This window comes from Magnolia sinica, chromosome 3, assembly GCF_029962835.1.
Source record: "Magnolia sinica isolate HGM2019 chromosome 3, MsV1, whole genome shotgun sequence".
NCBI lineage: Eukaryota > Viridiplantae > Streptophyta > Magnoliopsida > Magnoliales > Magnoliaceae > Magnolia > Magnolia sinica.
In genome coordinates this window covers 313669-328621 of record NC_080575.1, presented here as the reverse complement: position 1 = coordinate 328621, position 14953 = coordinate 313669, and the positions used below count along the sequence as shown (strand labels likewise).

Below are 14953 nucleotides of genomic sequence, written 5' to 3'. Positions count from 1 at the left end.
TGTCCAATACTCACTTAAAATGGTTCTAAGTTCTAATTGATTTTAAATTAAATCAAATGGGCCTAGCTATATTTGATTTTGATTCCAAGAAGAAGGAATACAACAATTCCTCTTTTCAAATAAGATTGGAATATAGGAATAAAATCAAATAAACAAGTTAACAAAAAGAGAATATTAATTATGCACAACATAGCTTAAAATGAATACTAACTTATCTCAGAATGGAGCTTTGATTTTCTTGAAGTGAGTTCTAAAACTCTGAGATTCGTGTTCAATTTATAGTTGCAGAAATCACGTCTACGACTGGTCTTGAGAAAGCTTCGACTGGTCGTAGCAACAACGGCATTTTGAAATTTTAAGCGCGATCTTAAAAAAACCGTTCTACGACTAGTCGTAGGGATTCTACGACTGGTCGTGGACCACCTACGACCGGTCATAACTGACCCAGGACTGGTCGTAGGAAACATGATTTGCACACTATAGTTCGAGTTGTAGATACATGACCAGTTGAAGGTCGAGTCGTGACCCTCCTACGACCGGTCGACCAGATCTCAGGACTGGTCGTAGCTTAACCAAAAAAATTTGAAAATCTTCAACAACTTAGGACTGGACGAGGAATTTCTTGGACTGGTCAAACCAGTGCTAGGACTAGTCGAACAAGGTCCAGGACTAGTCTTAGAACAGACCAAAATCATCTATAAAGATTCATCTTGAATTATGTAACCAAAATGACCTACCCTAAGGTCAATCTAAGGTCTATCATACCTGGATCATTAAGTATGAACATTGAACTTCATTCTTTTCAGATAATGGTTGACCTTTGAACCTTATGAAGCTTGAGATCTCTACTTGATGTAGCTTGATCTTGAGATCTTCTAAAGCTTGAAATTAAACTTCATCTTGAGTTGCACTTGAGTCTTGAAGTGTTTATCGATGTAGCTCTGAACATTGATGTTTACAGAAGTTGACAAAGTACATGGCTTGACTTGGCTTGAAGTAGTTCGTCGTTCTTGACAGAAGCAATGTCTTTATAAAGTCGATGCGATGTCTTGAACATATGTATATCATCATACAAACACAAGACACAGATAGAGTTTTGGCACAACAAAATTTGACAACCAAAGGAGCATGAGACCATAGCACTTACAGGGTTGAACTTTTCCCACATCGGAAGAGTTGTCTGAAGTAATGGTGGTTATATTTGTGGTTAGGACCTTCCTTGTACGAGGCCTTTTGGGGGTGACCCCGAGAACAAAACCATGCGGGTCCAGTGGGAACCAGAGCGGACAATATCATACAGTGTTGGTCGGGCCGTTACAAAGCCTAAATCTCTGCTAACATACTCAACTACAAAAAATTTCTTCCAAACTTCCCGGTACCCCCACCATGCCACAACAAGAAGAAATTCTTGATAGAGCCCGGCAAAACCCATGAAACCCCAAATAGGGTGAAGAGATTGTCCCATACTTCCTTTGCAAAAGAGTAATGAATAAAGAGATGGTTCACAGATTCTACGACTTGAATATACAGCAGACAAGCATTCGGCAAAATCAGCTTCCTTTTGCATAGATTATCCAAGGTTAGCACCTTGTTCCTCCCTGATCAAAAGTGAAGTCCAAAGGCAGATTTGAATAGAGGGGGCTTTATTGTGATTTATGCACCTTTTTTTAAAGCATTTTTTCAAAAAGGTCAGTTTTTCCATTATTCTTCCATTTTTTGAAAAAGGTCCAGAATCGATCTCAGTTGTTGATCTTTCTGATCTATTCGAGTTTGAACCTCAAATTGTACCACCCTGTCAGTTTTCAGTTTGGAACCTAAAGATGATTCCTGATCTTTGAAAGGCATCACTGATTTAGGTTTCAGTTGTCCTCTTTATAACATGTCTGGACTTGTTTATTTCTCTATGAGGACTCTGTTTACCTCCTTCTGCTGGACTGTTTTGTTCCTTTCTCTTGCTGGTTTTGCAGACTATTTTGCCTTCCTCCATTGCTAGTTTGTTGCAATTGTTAAAGGATTCTGGTATCTGACTACTCTGTGTTGGATTTCATGGTGTATGTGGCTGTGCCTGCCTTATCATCCAATCTTCCTATTCCTTCTTCAAATACCAACACAGCTGTTTCTCAAAACGCCTGTGAGATTAATATCTTGGGGAATCCTATTCTCCAGATTACTATCATTAAATTCAGGGAAGGAAACTTACACCAATTGTCCCAACCCATCAAGAAGTTTGTTTGAGGGAAACAGAAGCTTAGTTATATTGACGGTTCCCTTAATAAGCCCTCCAAAAGTGACGCTCGTCACAAGGAATGGTACTCTAATAACCTTTTGATTATGTCTCGGTTGTTGAATTTCATGGAGGAGGAAATTAGCCGAGGAGTCAATCTGTTGCTAACAACCAAAGAAATTTGGGATACCATTCATAAGTTGTACTCTGATCAGAACAAAATGGCCCAAATTTAGCAATTATATCAGGAGATTGCATCTCTAAGGCGAGGAGGAAAGGGGGGCAATTGAATATTACATGCAAGTTAATAAGCTTGAATATTACACTCGAGTTATGCCATGTAAATAAGAAAATTAGAAATATAGCATGTAAATAAGAAAACAGAACTTGGGCTGTGGAGTTCTATTGAATATCACCCAAATTGTGGATAAATGAATTCACCATAAGTAGACAATGATCAATTCAGAACTTCAAAATGGGTCATTGTTGACCGGGCACCTTAGCAAAGGTAGATCAGAACCCAGCAGATTATTCTGCAGCATCACTTCCATTAACCTTCTGTCTTGTCTATTATCATCAATAGAGTATCTCTATTCAATGAATAAACAGAGTCTGCGAAGGCATATTAACCTGGAAAGCTCATAATGAAGTTACAAAATCTGGTCTATCAGAATCCCTGAGGGTTTGCTCTATTAGTCCTTGTCATGGTTTACATGGATCAGGTAGGCATGTAAACATGTTTGTGTGTGTGCTTGATGCGTGATAGCACACCAGACTGGAAATGAAAGGCTTGTGTCATCACTTCCTCTCACATTTTAATATCCCTCTTTGTTGTTCACATGCAGATATGTTGCATGACCAAATTATGACTTGGTTGATAATATGTTTTATGGACATGCAAGTAATTGAAGGGTACCATTATAACTTTCTGATTGTTGCAACCTTGGTCTATTATATTTTGGGAAGTAACCAAACATGAATTTATAAGCAGCAGCTTTATCATGCTTATTCCAATAAGGCAGCAGTGATGAATGGGGCTTTTGTGTGTGTGTGTGTGGAAATCTTTGGTCACTTATTCCAATAGGGAGGGAGGGAGGGAGGGGAGGGGAAAGAATCTCTCACATGGTCTATCTTGATGGTCATTAATTTTCGAGTGGATAAAGTCATGTTGCTATCCTCCTCATAACCACACAAACACACCTGACACAAACACACATCATTTTCTGTCTTACAGTAATATTTTTTTGAAGAGAATGTTAAGTTTGATTATGACATTGTGTCTGCAGAAAAGAGTTACCTTTTTAGAAGAAAAGCCTCATCTCAAGGGCATTATAAACAGTATCATTTTCATGCCTTGGGCTGATCTATGTTTTACAACTGGTGGGAGTGACCATGCTGTGGTACTCTGGAACAAGAAAGATGGTGAAAACTCATGGAAACCGAAGGCATTGCACCGAAACCTACATTCTTCTGCTGTCATGGGAGTTGCTGGAATGCAGCAAAAGCAGATAGTAATATCTGCAGGTGCAGACAAACGAATTGTTGGATATGATCTACTGTCAGGGAGAGCTGATTACAAACATCAAATTGAAAGCAAATGCATGAGTGTTCTACCTAATCCAGCTGACTTCAATCTATTCATGGTGCAAACAGGGTAATTCTTAAAACTGTTATAATTGTGATATTTGTCATTAAATTTTTTTTTTTTCTTGAGCCAATGATGCAGGACAATTAACCATTTGCTCTAAAAGCTCGAACTGTTAGAGTATGGTGAATTGATCCCTTTATCTCATACCCTAGGCCCCACATCGCATAAGTTAGGACCTCGGCCGAACCCCCTTCGTGGGCCCCAAATCACATGGGCCGCTCACCCCGAGTGTGTCCCCGCATCCCATGGGCTACCCCACTCGAGCCCGGTGTGAAACGCGCATTAATCACCCCCGGTGAGGAGTCTCGAACACGAGATCTCCCCCGTGGGCCCCAAATCACATGGGTCACCCACCCCGAGTGTGTCCCCACATCCCACGGGCTACCACACTCGAGCCCGGTGTGAAAATACCCCTGCATTAGCCAAGTTTGCATGCACTATTGAATTGAACTCAGTAAACTGGGAAATGACCAAATTGCATAACGACCATTAGTAATCATCTTGACGAATACAATTTTGTTACTTTTCAATTGGCTTTGAAAGGGCTGCAACTGCAACTTGAAGCCTTCTTTTTCATTATGAATACTAAGATGACTACTGTTTGTTCCTTTCATCTTTATTGAGGACTACTTCCTCATTATGGATGACATGGGAATGGCTTGGAGATTTCTACGCTTTATTACAAGAAGGGAGAGGCTTAGTAGCAAATACTGCTCTCCCCTCTAGGAGTGAACCTTAACCAACTTTGATTAATGTGTGGTAGGCATTTACATACTGATTTTTGCATGCAAGGTCATGAAGTCGTGCACTCTGCAGCCAGCTAGTTTTGCTCACAAAATCTTTTATTTCTCCCAATGTGGTTGTAGTGATGACTTTTTTTTGTCAGTCCTTTTTTGCTCATTGTTGCATGATTCTTCTACTTGACAAATTTTGGTCAGGCTTTGGAATCCTATTCTTCCAATGATGCTTCGGGTCATAAAATTGCTAATATTTTGTTGATAAAAAAGCTTACTCTCTAGTCTCTTATTTTATTATTATTATTATTTGCCTCTCCTACACTTTGTTTGAACTTCCTGCTACTTACTGAAGTTTACTCTTTGCAGGGCTCCTGAGAAGCAGCTTCGGCTATTTGATATCAGGTTAAGGCAGACAGAGATTCATGCGTTTGGGTGGAAACAAGAAAGCAGTGAGTCACAGTCGGCTCTGATAAACCAGGCATGGTCTCCTGATGGTCTATACATCACCTCCGGCTCGGCGGACCCAAAGATCCATATCTTCGATATTAGATATAATGGTCGCAACCCCTCCCAATCGGTGAAAGCTCACCAAAAACGGGTTTTCAAAGCTGTATGGCACCACTCCCTACCACTTCTCATCTCCATTTCTTCGGATCTGCACATTGGGTTGCACAAGATTATTTAGGAGTCTTAAGGGATACCCATTAATTGTATTCATCTTTCTTTTAGCTCATTTTTTTGTTTAATGGAGGAAAATCACTGCATTTGTATCAAGGTCACCCTAATTGATGTTTCATTGTATGACAAGTTGGCCATGTAAGCTCTGGCCAAGGTTTTTGATGGTTTAAAAACCTCAAAGAGGTGTAGGATTTGAGGATGGGTATAGCTGTATCAAAATCCAAAATTCCAACAAACAGGAAGATCCGTAGCATTTGTTTATATATAATGTTTTCCTTTAAAATTTTCTCCTGTGTATTGATGAGAGTGCAAATCCAAAGCCCTTGGTAGCAACCGTGGGTTCATGAGGAAATATGGGTAGGATGTGTTTATCTGGAGGAATTATATGATCCTCGATCAGAGAATGTACATAGGATACTTGGTTTCAATTTGAAAATGGATTTTTAGAAAAGGCCACCCTTTTTATAGCTTTCTTTTGGCAAAATGGAAAGATTCGTTAAATGCAGCAAAAAAATAGCATGATTGCATGCTTTTTATGGCTTTATTAGATAGAACCACTCATGTTATTTGTGTTTAGAATTTCCGGCGTGCATTTTAGATGTAAGCATGTGGTGTGTCTTAAAATCTATTTCCTACCAACTGATGATTAAGATATCACAAGATCACCTCATGCACCTTAGTACGTGTAGAGTGTCGAGATGTGTTCAAGTACATAATCTAGACAGTTGGATGAGGTGCGACAATGGACCACACATGCCCAACATTCGATTTGATGATTCTAACAATTAAGTGATGGATTTTCACTTTGTACACATGCGGCCCACCTTGCCAGCTATATATTATTGAAATTATGATGGATGTTACAGATATTCTTTTTTCCTTTTTTTTTTTTAAATATACCAATGTGTCAGTACAACGATCTAGACTGTTGGTATTATGCGCCATGGTCAGGATTTTTACCTTGTACTCATTGGGCTCACATTTATTGTGATTTAGATCATTGAAATTATGTTGGAAAGCCATGTTTTCTATTTACACTGATGGGGTCATAGGACAACGAACCAGACTGTTAACACGGGTATGAATTTTTCACTTTATATGCATGGGCCCCACTTCCGTGGTGATCCAGACTGTTGAATTTATGTTGGACATTTCAAATTTGTATGGTGCACCCTTGGAGACGTAGTTCAGCTTGATATTATGTAGTACAGCCCGGCTTTACACTTGTATGCATGGGGCCTGCATTTCACTGATTGGAAGCGATGAAATTATACTGGACCATGATATTAGATAGCATGGTCTGGATTTTCACTTCTTATGCATGAGGTCTGCTTTTGTAGTAATTGAGACTTGGAAATTGTGGACAATCAAGATTTCTATTTGGTGTCTGCAAGCCCAAGGGCTGTGATTTTAACAGTAGATATTATGGAAGCATGTGTATGCATAGAGCCCAAATATCCAGTGACCTAGAGCATTGGATTATGTGGGGAATTGAAGATATCCATGTTGCACCAATGGGCCAATATTTCAATTTCCCAATCCTTTCCTCTCAAATTTAGAATTGCTGTTGGTCGCAACCTTGGGGCAAGATGGGTCTCAAAGTGTCCGTTAGATCAATGAATGGATCATACAAATGCATTGAAGAAATTAATTGCCGCAATTTAGTTTGATGAACCCATTTTTTAAAGATTCTTAAGAATGTTTGAGACTGTTGGGAAGGGATGGGAGCAACTTGTGCTATTCCCTTCAATTTCGTTTATATTTTTGGTTTAAGATAATGTTGCATTTCTCAGGTTATTTTCCAAAACAAATCAATGTTGTTAATGAAACCCAAGAAACAAGATATTGATATATATGCATAATCGGGTAAAAGAAAAGCATAGAGACCATATTTATTTGGGAGCAGCCCTCAATTGCATTTCTTTTCTTTCATTGCCCAAGTTATTGGGGCCCAAAACACTCGTGAACATACAAAAGTGATCAATTTGCAATGTCCACAGATTGATTACAGCACCTACTGGGCTCACTGCCATAACTTATATGAAGATGTGCCTTTCAGCAAGCCTGGAGAACCTTTTGTTTTTTTTTTTTTTTCCAAGCCACAGCCAATCTTTCTCCTTTTGCATTTTTGCCAAATTGCCGCCATTCATATGCAAAACCTTAAAAATCCATGATGGACAAGCTAATGCAGACGTTTATACATAGCTCGCACCACAGTGATAAAACTAAGAAATACACTCCTACGAAACACTTGAATTAAGGGTAGACATGATGAGATTGATTGCGGTTGGACCTATATTGCTAAAAGCTTTCTAATTTTAGACTAATTTCAAACCTTTTGATTATGTCACTTTTCTAGCTAAGCCTGGCTCTATTGGGATGGGCTAGGCTAGGAACTTAAGGTAGCCTGTTTACACACCACATATGTAGCAAAGAGGTAAATATGTTTGTAATTTAAGTCCATTTATCGGATGGAAATGGCCATGTAAAGTAAACGTCCATATATCTGCGGGTACCCACAATACTCAATTCGCTTGGGATTTTAAAAAAAGAGGTGGACTCTCGGAAGAGGCTGGCTCTAGGATCCGACCCATTGGTAACAAGAATACACTTTGTTAAAGTTTAAAAAATAAAATAATAATAATAATAAATGATTAATAAGCCACTAAATAGGAGTTACCTACAATCTACACATTCTTACTGCAGCTATTAAGAATTTATCAATAATCTACTCCGCTTAAATGTAAAATACTTGAAGAAACTATTTCTTAAAATTGAAATCATTCCTGTGGTGTGGTCCACCTGAAATTCATTCTTCTTAATCTTTGGGACCACGCCCTAAAATAAGCTGGAAAAACATATGGATAGCATTGATATACAATGCATGCATCCAGGTGGGCCCTACGGTCAAGGTCGCAACCACCAAGTCACGCTTGAAACCCTAATCCCTGTCTCCCTCACTTTTTTCCTTTTCCCCCAATTTCTTGACCACGGTCTCCCATCTATCTCATAGCTCAAATTATCTATCACTCATTTCTCTCTTTCAAGTCTCTCCGGATCTAACCCACTGTTTGATTACTTGGAGGAGAAGAACCGGTAAGAGATTTATTTCAATGGTTTGGATCCGTTGATAACAACTCATTTATAGAGTTGGATCGTGTATGATTCAAATTGTTGGAAGCAACTTAGGCTTCCTCAATCAATGCCAAACTTGAAAGCCTTAACAGAGCCTGATTATTATATAACTTATTAGCCACACACAGGATGATTTAATAAAAATAAAAATGATCCATCTTAATGGGCAATAACTAAATAATAAAAATTAAAAATAGAAGAGCAATGGTCCACCATGATGGACTAGATCATGGGACCCTCCAAATCTTAGATGAGCCACGCCGCAATAAACAACGGTAACTGAATGCCCACCAATAGAATATCTTATGGGCAGCAAAAGAGTTGGATCAAGCTTATATTTATGTTTTCCCTTATCCACGTGTGTGACCTTATCAACAGGTTGGATGCCAAATAAACAAAACGATCGGCCCTATGTACTCTTTAACGGTGGACATTCAATCATCACTGTTTTCTGTGATGTGACCCACCTGAGATTTGGATTTGGCTAATTTTTTTAGCCCAAGCCCTAAAACGAGATTACAGAACCGATGGACAGTGTGGATATATCAATACATAACGTGGGCCCCACTGTCACGGCCTCACCGAATCGGGCGGATTCAAAAGCAAGAAAAAAAGCAGCAGCTTGTAACCCTAGCAACCGGATAGAGGCGCACGACAATTGTAGAGAGAGAGAGAGAGAGCTGATTGCAGAGACGGAGAGAGAGAGAGAGAGAGAGAGAGAGAGAGAGATTGGAGCTGATTGCAGGTAGGCCATTTCTCCCCCTTTCCCTCTTTACAAAAATCCGAACGTTGGGCCTGTAAGTTACTTACAGGGAAGTGACTTCTCACCCCCAGCCCCCTGCAGTTTCATTTTACCCAACTTACAGGCATCCAAACAGGCCCTTAAAAGTCTACCCTACTTGTCTGTTGATTTCTAACCCCAGAGAATTGATTTTGGGTCATTACACCTCCTCCAAAGTTTGATATTTGCAACCCTTTCAATCCGGCAATTCATGTATTTAAACTAGTATTTCCAGGTGGACCTCTCTTTGGATTGCCCATTGCCTGAAATTACCTTGATCAGGTGATCCAAACCATGCGATCAAGACTCAAGATATGGCAATGCACCACCAAATACATTCAGTAGTAGATGGATGAACGATAGAAAATATACGTGACCATTCTACCATCTCAGTGATGGAATTTATAATAGATTGGTTTGGGTCGGATTGAGTATAGAGGCCTTCGGTTTGGGTACCTCAGGTTGGAATTCTGCTTGCGGATTGGCTCCTCTTGTGGTGCGGGTGAGCCACCCGATTTGCACCCCTACTTTATAGTGGGGCCCACATGCAATCTGGGCTATTCTTTTGCATTTTTTGTGGCCCATCATACAGGGAGCTAATCACATGGCATTTTCCTTTTCCGTTTCATGGGTTTGACCAAAATTCATATGCATTGGACATGGCCAATGGCCTCTTTCTTTTCTTTTCTTTTCTTTCTTTCTTTTTTGCTTTTTGGTTACTAGTAAGGTATTACAAGGTTAAAATAAAATAAAGGCATAATAAGGTAACAACACCTTGTAATAATAATAATGATAATGATAATATACCATCTGCAATGAGCCCGGTGATTTGAACAGTGAGGTGGATGCACAATATACCATCTACAATGGGCTTGGTGATTTGAATAGTGAGGTGGATGCACCACGGCTGCAATGGGCTCGGTTATTATATTGGCACGTGTGCCTGCATGTGGTTGGTATAATTTTTGTGGATATCATATGAATGTTTTGGATCACTAAAAAGTGGACTATTGTTGTATTTTTTATTTTGTTTGATGGTCTATGACCCTTAAAAGTGTTTGGCCCATGCTCAGTGAATGGAACTGCTCATTTGTTACGCACATCACAGGTGATTCGCTTTGCTAATAATATATGTAATTGGAGATCATCAGTACGTTGTCTCGTTTGTTTTAGAGACATGAACTCCATTAGAATTGTGGTGAACCTGAACCAAAACTGCACCTTTGATCAAATTGTTAGGACCTTTTGCAAGTTGGTTGATATTTTTTTATTTCTTTCTAAATTTTGATAACTGAAGTCGGAATTTTTTTTGCAATCTTCACTTAGTAGTGACCAATTCAAACTTGAAGAAATTTATTAGATTTTATTCTACTTGGCTAAGTTCACTTCATTTCTTTTTAAATTCTAATAAAAGTTGCTTGTAGAAAGGAAATCCTTTGTTCTGATGATGGTGCAACCTGAGTTCCAATTCAATGCAATGTCAACATGCAAATCTCAAGAATAAACAAGAGTACACACACTAGAATGTTTGAGTAGAGAGGAATGGGCAACTTTATTGATATTGAAATTTTCCTGACAGTGGCTAAACCAAAACTCATAAACTTAGAAATGTGGAATGCCTAGCTCCTACACCACCCCCTGTCATATACCCTAAAGATAATCACTATGAATCTTAAAGGGCCTGTTTGGATCGCGGGATTTGGTGGCATGAACACGATGATTACTCTTGTAGTATTGTCTAGAAATACCATGGTATTTTGACCATCAAATCCCACGTTTGGGATTGAATTCTTCCTTTGGGAAAAACACTGTATGACGTGAAACCAGCATTTGGCAGATGCTAGAATTGTAATCAACGGACTAGATTTCACTTATGATACCTGTCACTTGTATTCATACACAAGTTGAGTGTCATGTGTAAGGGGTGGATATGGATGGATGGTGTGGATAAACATGCATCAACGTGGGGCCCACAGATGCAATGAATTTCAGAATCCACCAAAAATCACGTTGTATCTCCTATAGGGATTGGAAGGTCAAATACTTGGATTAATTTAATCCTTCCCATTGATTCCAAAAGCCAGATGGAATTGATATCCTCCCAAATCTTGCAACAAACAACTCAAAATCAGCACATGGTGGGATGTGGGCTTACATCAGATAAATGTTTGAATTTTGATTCCTTTTGAAAATGTGTGTACACTTCTTTCCAGTATTTTTATTCCTTCCGAAAATGTGTACACACTTCTTTCCAGTATTTTTATTCCTTTTGAAAATGTTTGTACACTTCTTTCTAGTACTGGGGTAGGTCATACACAGTAGTAATGAACTTGTGATTAAGTTTCGTTTCCCAGTCTGATACTGGTTGGGATGATAGGGTCGGTTCTATAATATATGCCAGTGGGTTGGGCTTGCCTATTTTAAGGCCTGATTGCTTGCGCCCACTTTTGGAAGAATTCTATTAAAAGCCAATCTAATTCGGGAGCCTCTGGGAATCGGTTGATTCATGACCTTGATTGGCAGGCTTATGCGTGAATTTTGAAGGCCTGATTATTAAACGGATTAGGTCTAAGCCTGATTTTCAGGCCCGACTGAATCCTACCTGGCCCATGCCACCTATTGCCGCTTCTCTTGGAATGCGAGCTTCATTTTTGTAGTTGTAGATTCCATGGCATTTGGTCATTCCAAAGGAAATAAATTGATGGTCAATAGTAAATGATTAAAAAACATGGATGGTTTATGGGGATAGATGTTTCTGATGGAGATTTCTTTCTAGGATTTCTGTTGTTTTCAAGAATGGGAGGAAAGTAGTCGAAAGGGTTTCTTGTTAAGTTCATTAGGGGGGCCACATCTAATCATTTGCAACCATGCTACAACACTCAGAACTGGTTCTCAAAAGTTGCTTGCAGACTTGATTTCTCATTGAGAAATGATAAGACGATTCAGGTGATTGTTGGGGCAATTAGCAGCCAATGGCACATTTGAGTGGTATCTGGGCCACCTTGATCATTCCCTGTCCAACAAAAAAATTTAAAAATAAATCAACAAGCTCTGGTAATTAGTTGGGGCACCTGATGAATGGCTTAAATCTTGCCTGTGTGTGTATCGTTGGTACATATGTAACAAATCTCATATGTATATATTTTTTTATGAACAATGTTTTCGTAATATATTAGCAAAGCCAAAGTGTTCAATCATCCAAGTAAATAGTTCAGCGACCTAACTGGCTAGGATTCTCCCGCTCATTAGATGAGCTGGTAGAGACAGTTTTGTGTGTGAGTGATCCAGGGTTCAATCCCTGGCAGTGTTACTTTTCAAAAAATTAATTATAATAATAAATAACTGGCTAGGAAATGTGTGGACCCACATAGGTTCCATGCCGATGATCTCAACCATTATTTCATGTTATCTTACTCTTTTGCTCTTATATTTACTGAGTTTTGAAGGGGGTATAGAGTGTATTTTTTTCCTATTTCCAGCCGCTGTTTTCTCTGAGGATTGCAATGCTTGCTCCAAATCTTACCATTAACTGACATATTCATTTTGATTGCAATGCAGCTGGGAACATGTTATCTGTTAGAAAAACAAGAAGAAAAGGCTTTTAAATGTTGTCTTTAAGGATTTATATGATCCTCAACTAGAGGATACATCACTTGTCTTTGTGCACTTAGCTCCAACAAATGGGCCAAAGGTTTGGTGATTCAAATCATGGGTTGAGGGCCCCACTACACATGAAACTTGCCGCAAATTCTCCCAGAATGGAGGGCTTTATCCATCCAATCTTCAGCCTTTTTCCATCGAATCAAACATGTTACCGTAACATTTTATTAACAGTTACTTGTGGATTGACAGTTGAAGGGTCATGATTTTCCCATATGCAATAATATTTTGGCCTTTGGTGTTTTCCCTCTAAAACTGGGTCCATAAGACCAGTTCAGTTGTCTTGATCCCTGGACCCTAGGCCCCACATGGTACACATTTCCTCGAGCTGAGGATGATATAATTCCTTTTCATTGTCATGGTCTTGTTGATTAATTGCCTGTCTGATGAGTTAATTCATTCATTTTCTTTCAGGAAGATGTTTGGTCATTCATTAGCGTAGAAGAACATGATGGTTGAAGCTGAGGGAGATGATTAGAATCTGCAGTTGAGATATTCCACTCAAATATGCAATAATTGCCATCCACTCTTGGTCGGAAAGGGGCATTTCTCTTGTTGACACGTCTCCCCCGTGTTGAATAATACTGAGAAAATGGAACCACCGAAGAGCAACAACTCAGCACGTCTGCCCAGGAAACGCTTCTATAGAGCTCGGGCCCACAGCAATCCCCTCAGCGACTCCCACTTCCCTGTCCCCATCACCCCTTCCCAGGTTGATTACTCCTACCACTTCCCATACTTCTTCCCCTCAGAAGGAACTTCCGATAGCAATGGCATGGCCATCGATCAGAAAATCCGCTTTGCCGATATTGGTTGTGGCTTCGGTGGCCTGCTTGTCGGCCTTTCGATTCTCTTCCCTGATATTCTAATGATCGGCATGGAGCTCAGGGACAAGGTAACAGAGTATGTCAAGGAACGTATCCTGGCTCTGAGGGCTGCAAACCCAGGCCACCAGTATGAGAACATCTCGGTGGTTCGCACCAATTCAATGAAATACATCCCCAATTACTTTGAAAAGGGGCAGCTGTTGAAGATGTTCTTCCTCTTCCCAGACCCTCACTTCAAGGAGAAGAACCACCGCCGGCGAGTGATCAGCCCGCATCTCCTCGATGAGTACGCATACGCTCTCCAAGTCGGGGGGATTATATACACGATCACAGACGTCGAAGAGCTTGGAGAGTGGATGAGGTCTTGTTTGGAGGACCACCCTCTCTTTGAAGCCATTGCAGAAGAAGAGCTCAAAGTGGACCAGGTGGTGAAGCTTCTGGCCAGTGCAACTGAAGAGGGGCAGAAGGTTGCTAGGAATGGAGGCCAGACATTTCGGGCAGTCTACAAACGCATAGCAGTGGCCCATTGAACCCCAAGTTGATTGATTCTCACTGGACCAGAGGCTCTTGATCCTTGGTGGATTGAGTAATCTTTGATGCATTGTTTCATTTGTCAGCAACTCAGGTTTTCATAAATGTGACAAACATGTACATGATCCAAAACCGATCATACCAGTGAGACTGAGTATGGCCCATCCCATATTAGGTTCATTTCTGGTATGTGTGATTGATGAAAGTGAGCCATAAACACCAGTGGCTCCTGTTTAGTTTTGATTTTGAAATGGACTCAAGTCTCGGCTGACTCATTGAGTTTCTCTCCACTATTAATGGAAATTTTTGTTATTTGCTATGAACATTTTACCTAAAGGAACAATGAAGCTTTTGAGCTCTTAGATGCCATTTCTTTTGATTGAGAGTCCTATTTCTGTTGAACCCAAAAATACTATTTCTTTTGATAGAAAATCATATAGAACATACTTTTATGTTCATACTATTTTAAGCGTCTATTGCTAGTGTGATTATAGTTAAGTTATTAAATATCGAGTTGATTCAATAAAGATTCAAGTCCTTGACTTGACCTGGAAAAAAAAAAGTCTTTTGAGTCAACATCACCCTTCTACATTTGATAATTATCTTCTAATAGTCCAATTCTTTGCATGTTTGTGTGGCCCATGTGACCAACCTAGTCTTCGGGTCACAATACGTTGTGGCAGGACCCATGTAATGAATGGTCTGGTACTTGCAGAAGGTGCCATAACAGAT

The 14953-nt window shown here is 39.7% G+C and overlaps 2 protein-coding genes across 4 annotated transcripts in view; both read left to right on the top strand.

The window, feature by feature from the left end:
• LOC131239176 (uncharacterized) overlaps window positions 1-5572 on the top strand; it is a 29350-nt gene extending 23778 nt beyond the window's left edge. For both annotated transcript variants that reach the window (XM_058236744.1, XM_058236743.1), the window contains 2 exons: window positions 3511-3878; window positions 4976-5572. In XM_058236744.1, the coding sequence (XP_058092727.1) occupies window positions 3511-3878; window positions 4976-5294 (687 nt within the window). In that variant the 3' untranslated portion in view covers window positions 5295-5572. The remainder of the gene's footprint in view (window positions 1-3510; window positions 3879-4975) is intronic.
• A 3398-nt stretch (window positions 5573-8970) lies between these two features.
• On the top strand, window positions 8971-14600 carry LOC131239175 (tRNA (guanine-N(7)-)-methyltransferase). 2 transcript variants are annotated; one of them, XM_058236742.1, is made up of 3 exons: window positions 8971-9167; window positions 12762-12894; window positions 13278-14600. In XM_058236742.1, the coding sequence occupies exon 3, from the start codon at window positions 13456-13458 to the stop codon at window positions 14218-14220; it is 765 nt and encodes a 254-aa protein (XP_058092725.1). In that variant the 5' UTR covers window positions 8971-9167; window positions 12762-12894; window positions 13278-13455; the 3' UTR covers window positions 14221-14600. The 2 variants fall into 2 exon arrangements, with proteins under 2 accessions (XP_058092725.1, XP_058092724.1); XM_058236741.1 differs by lacking the exon at window positions 12762-12894.
• The last annotated feature ends 353 nt before the right edge of the window (window positions 14601-14953 follow it).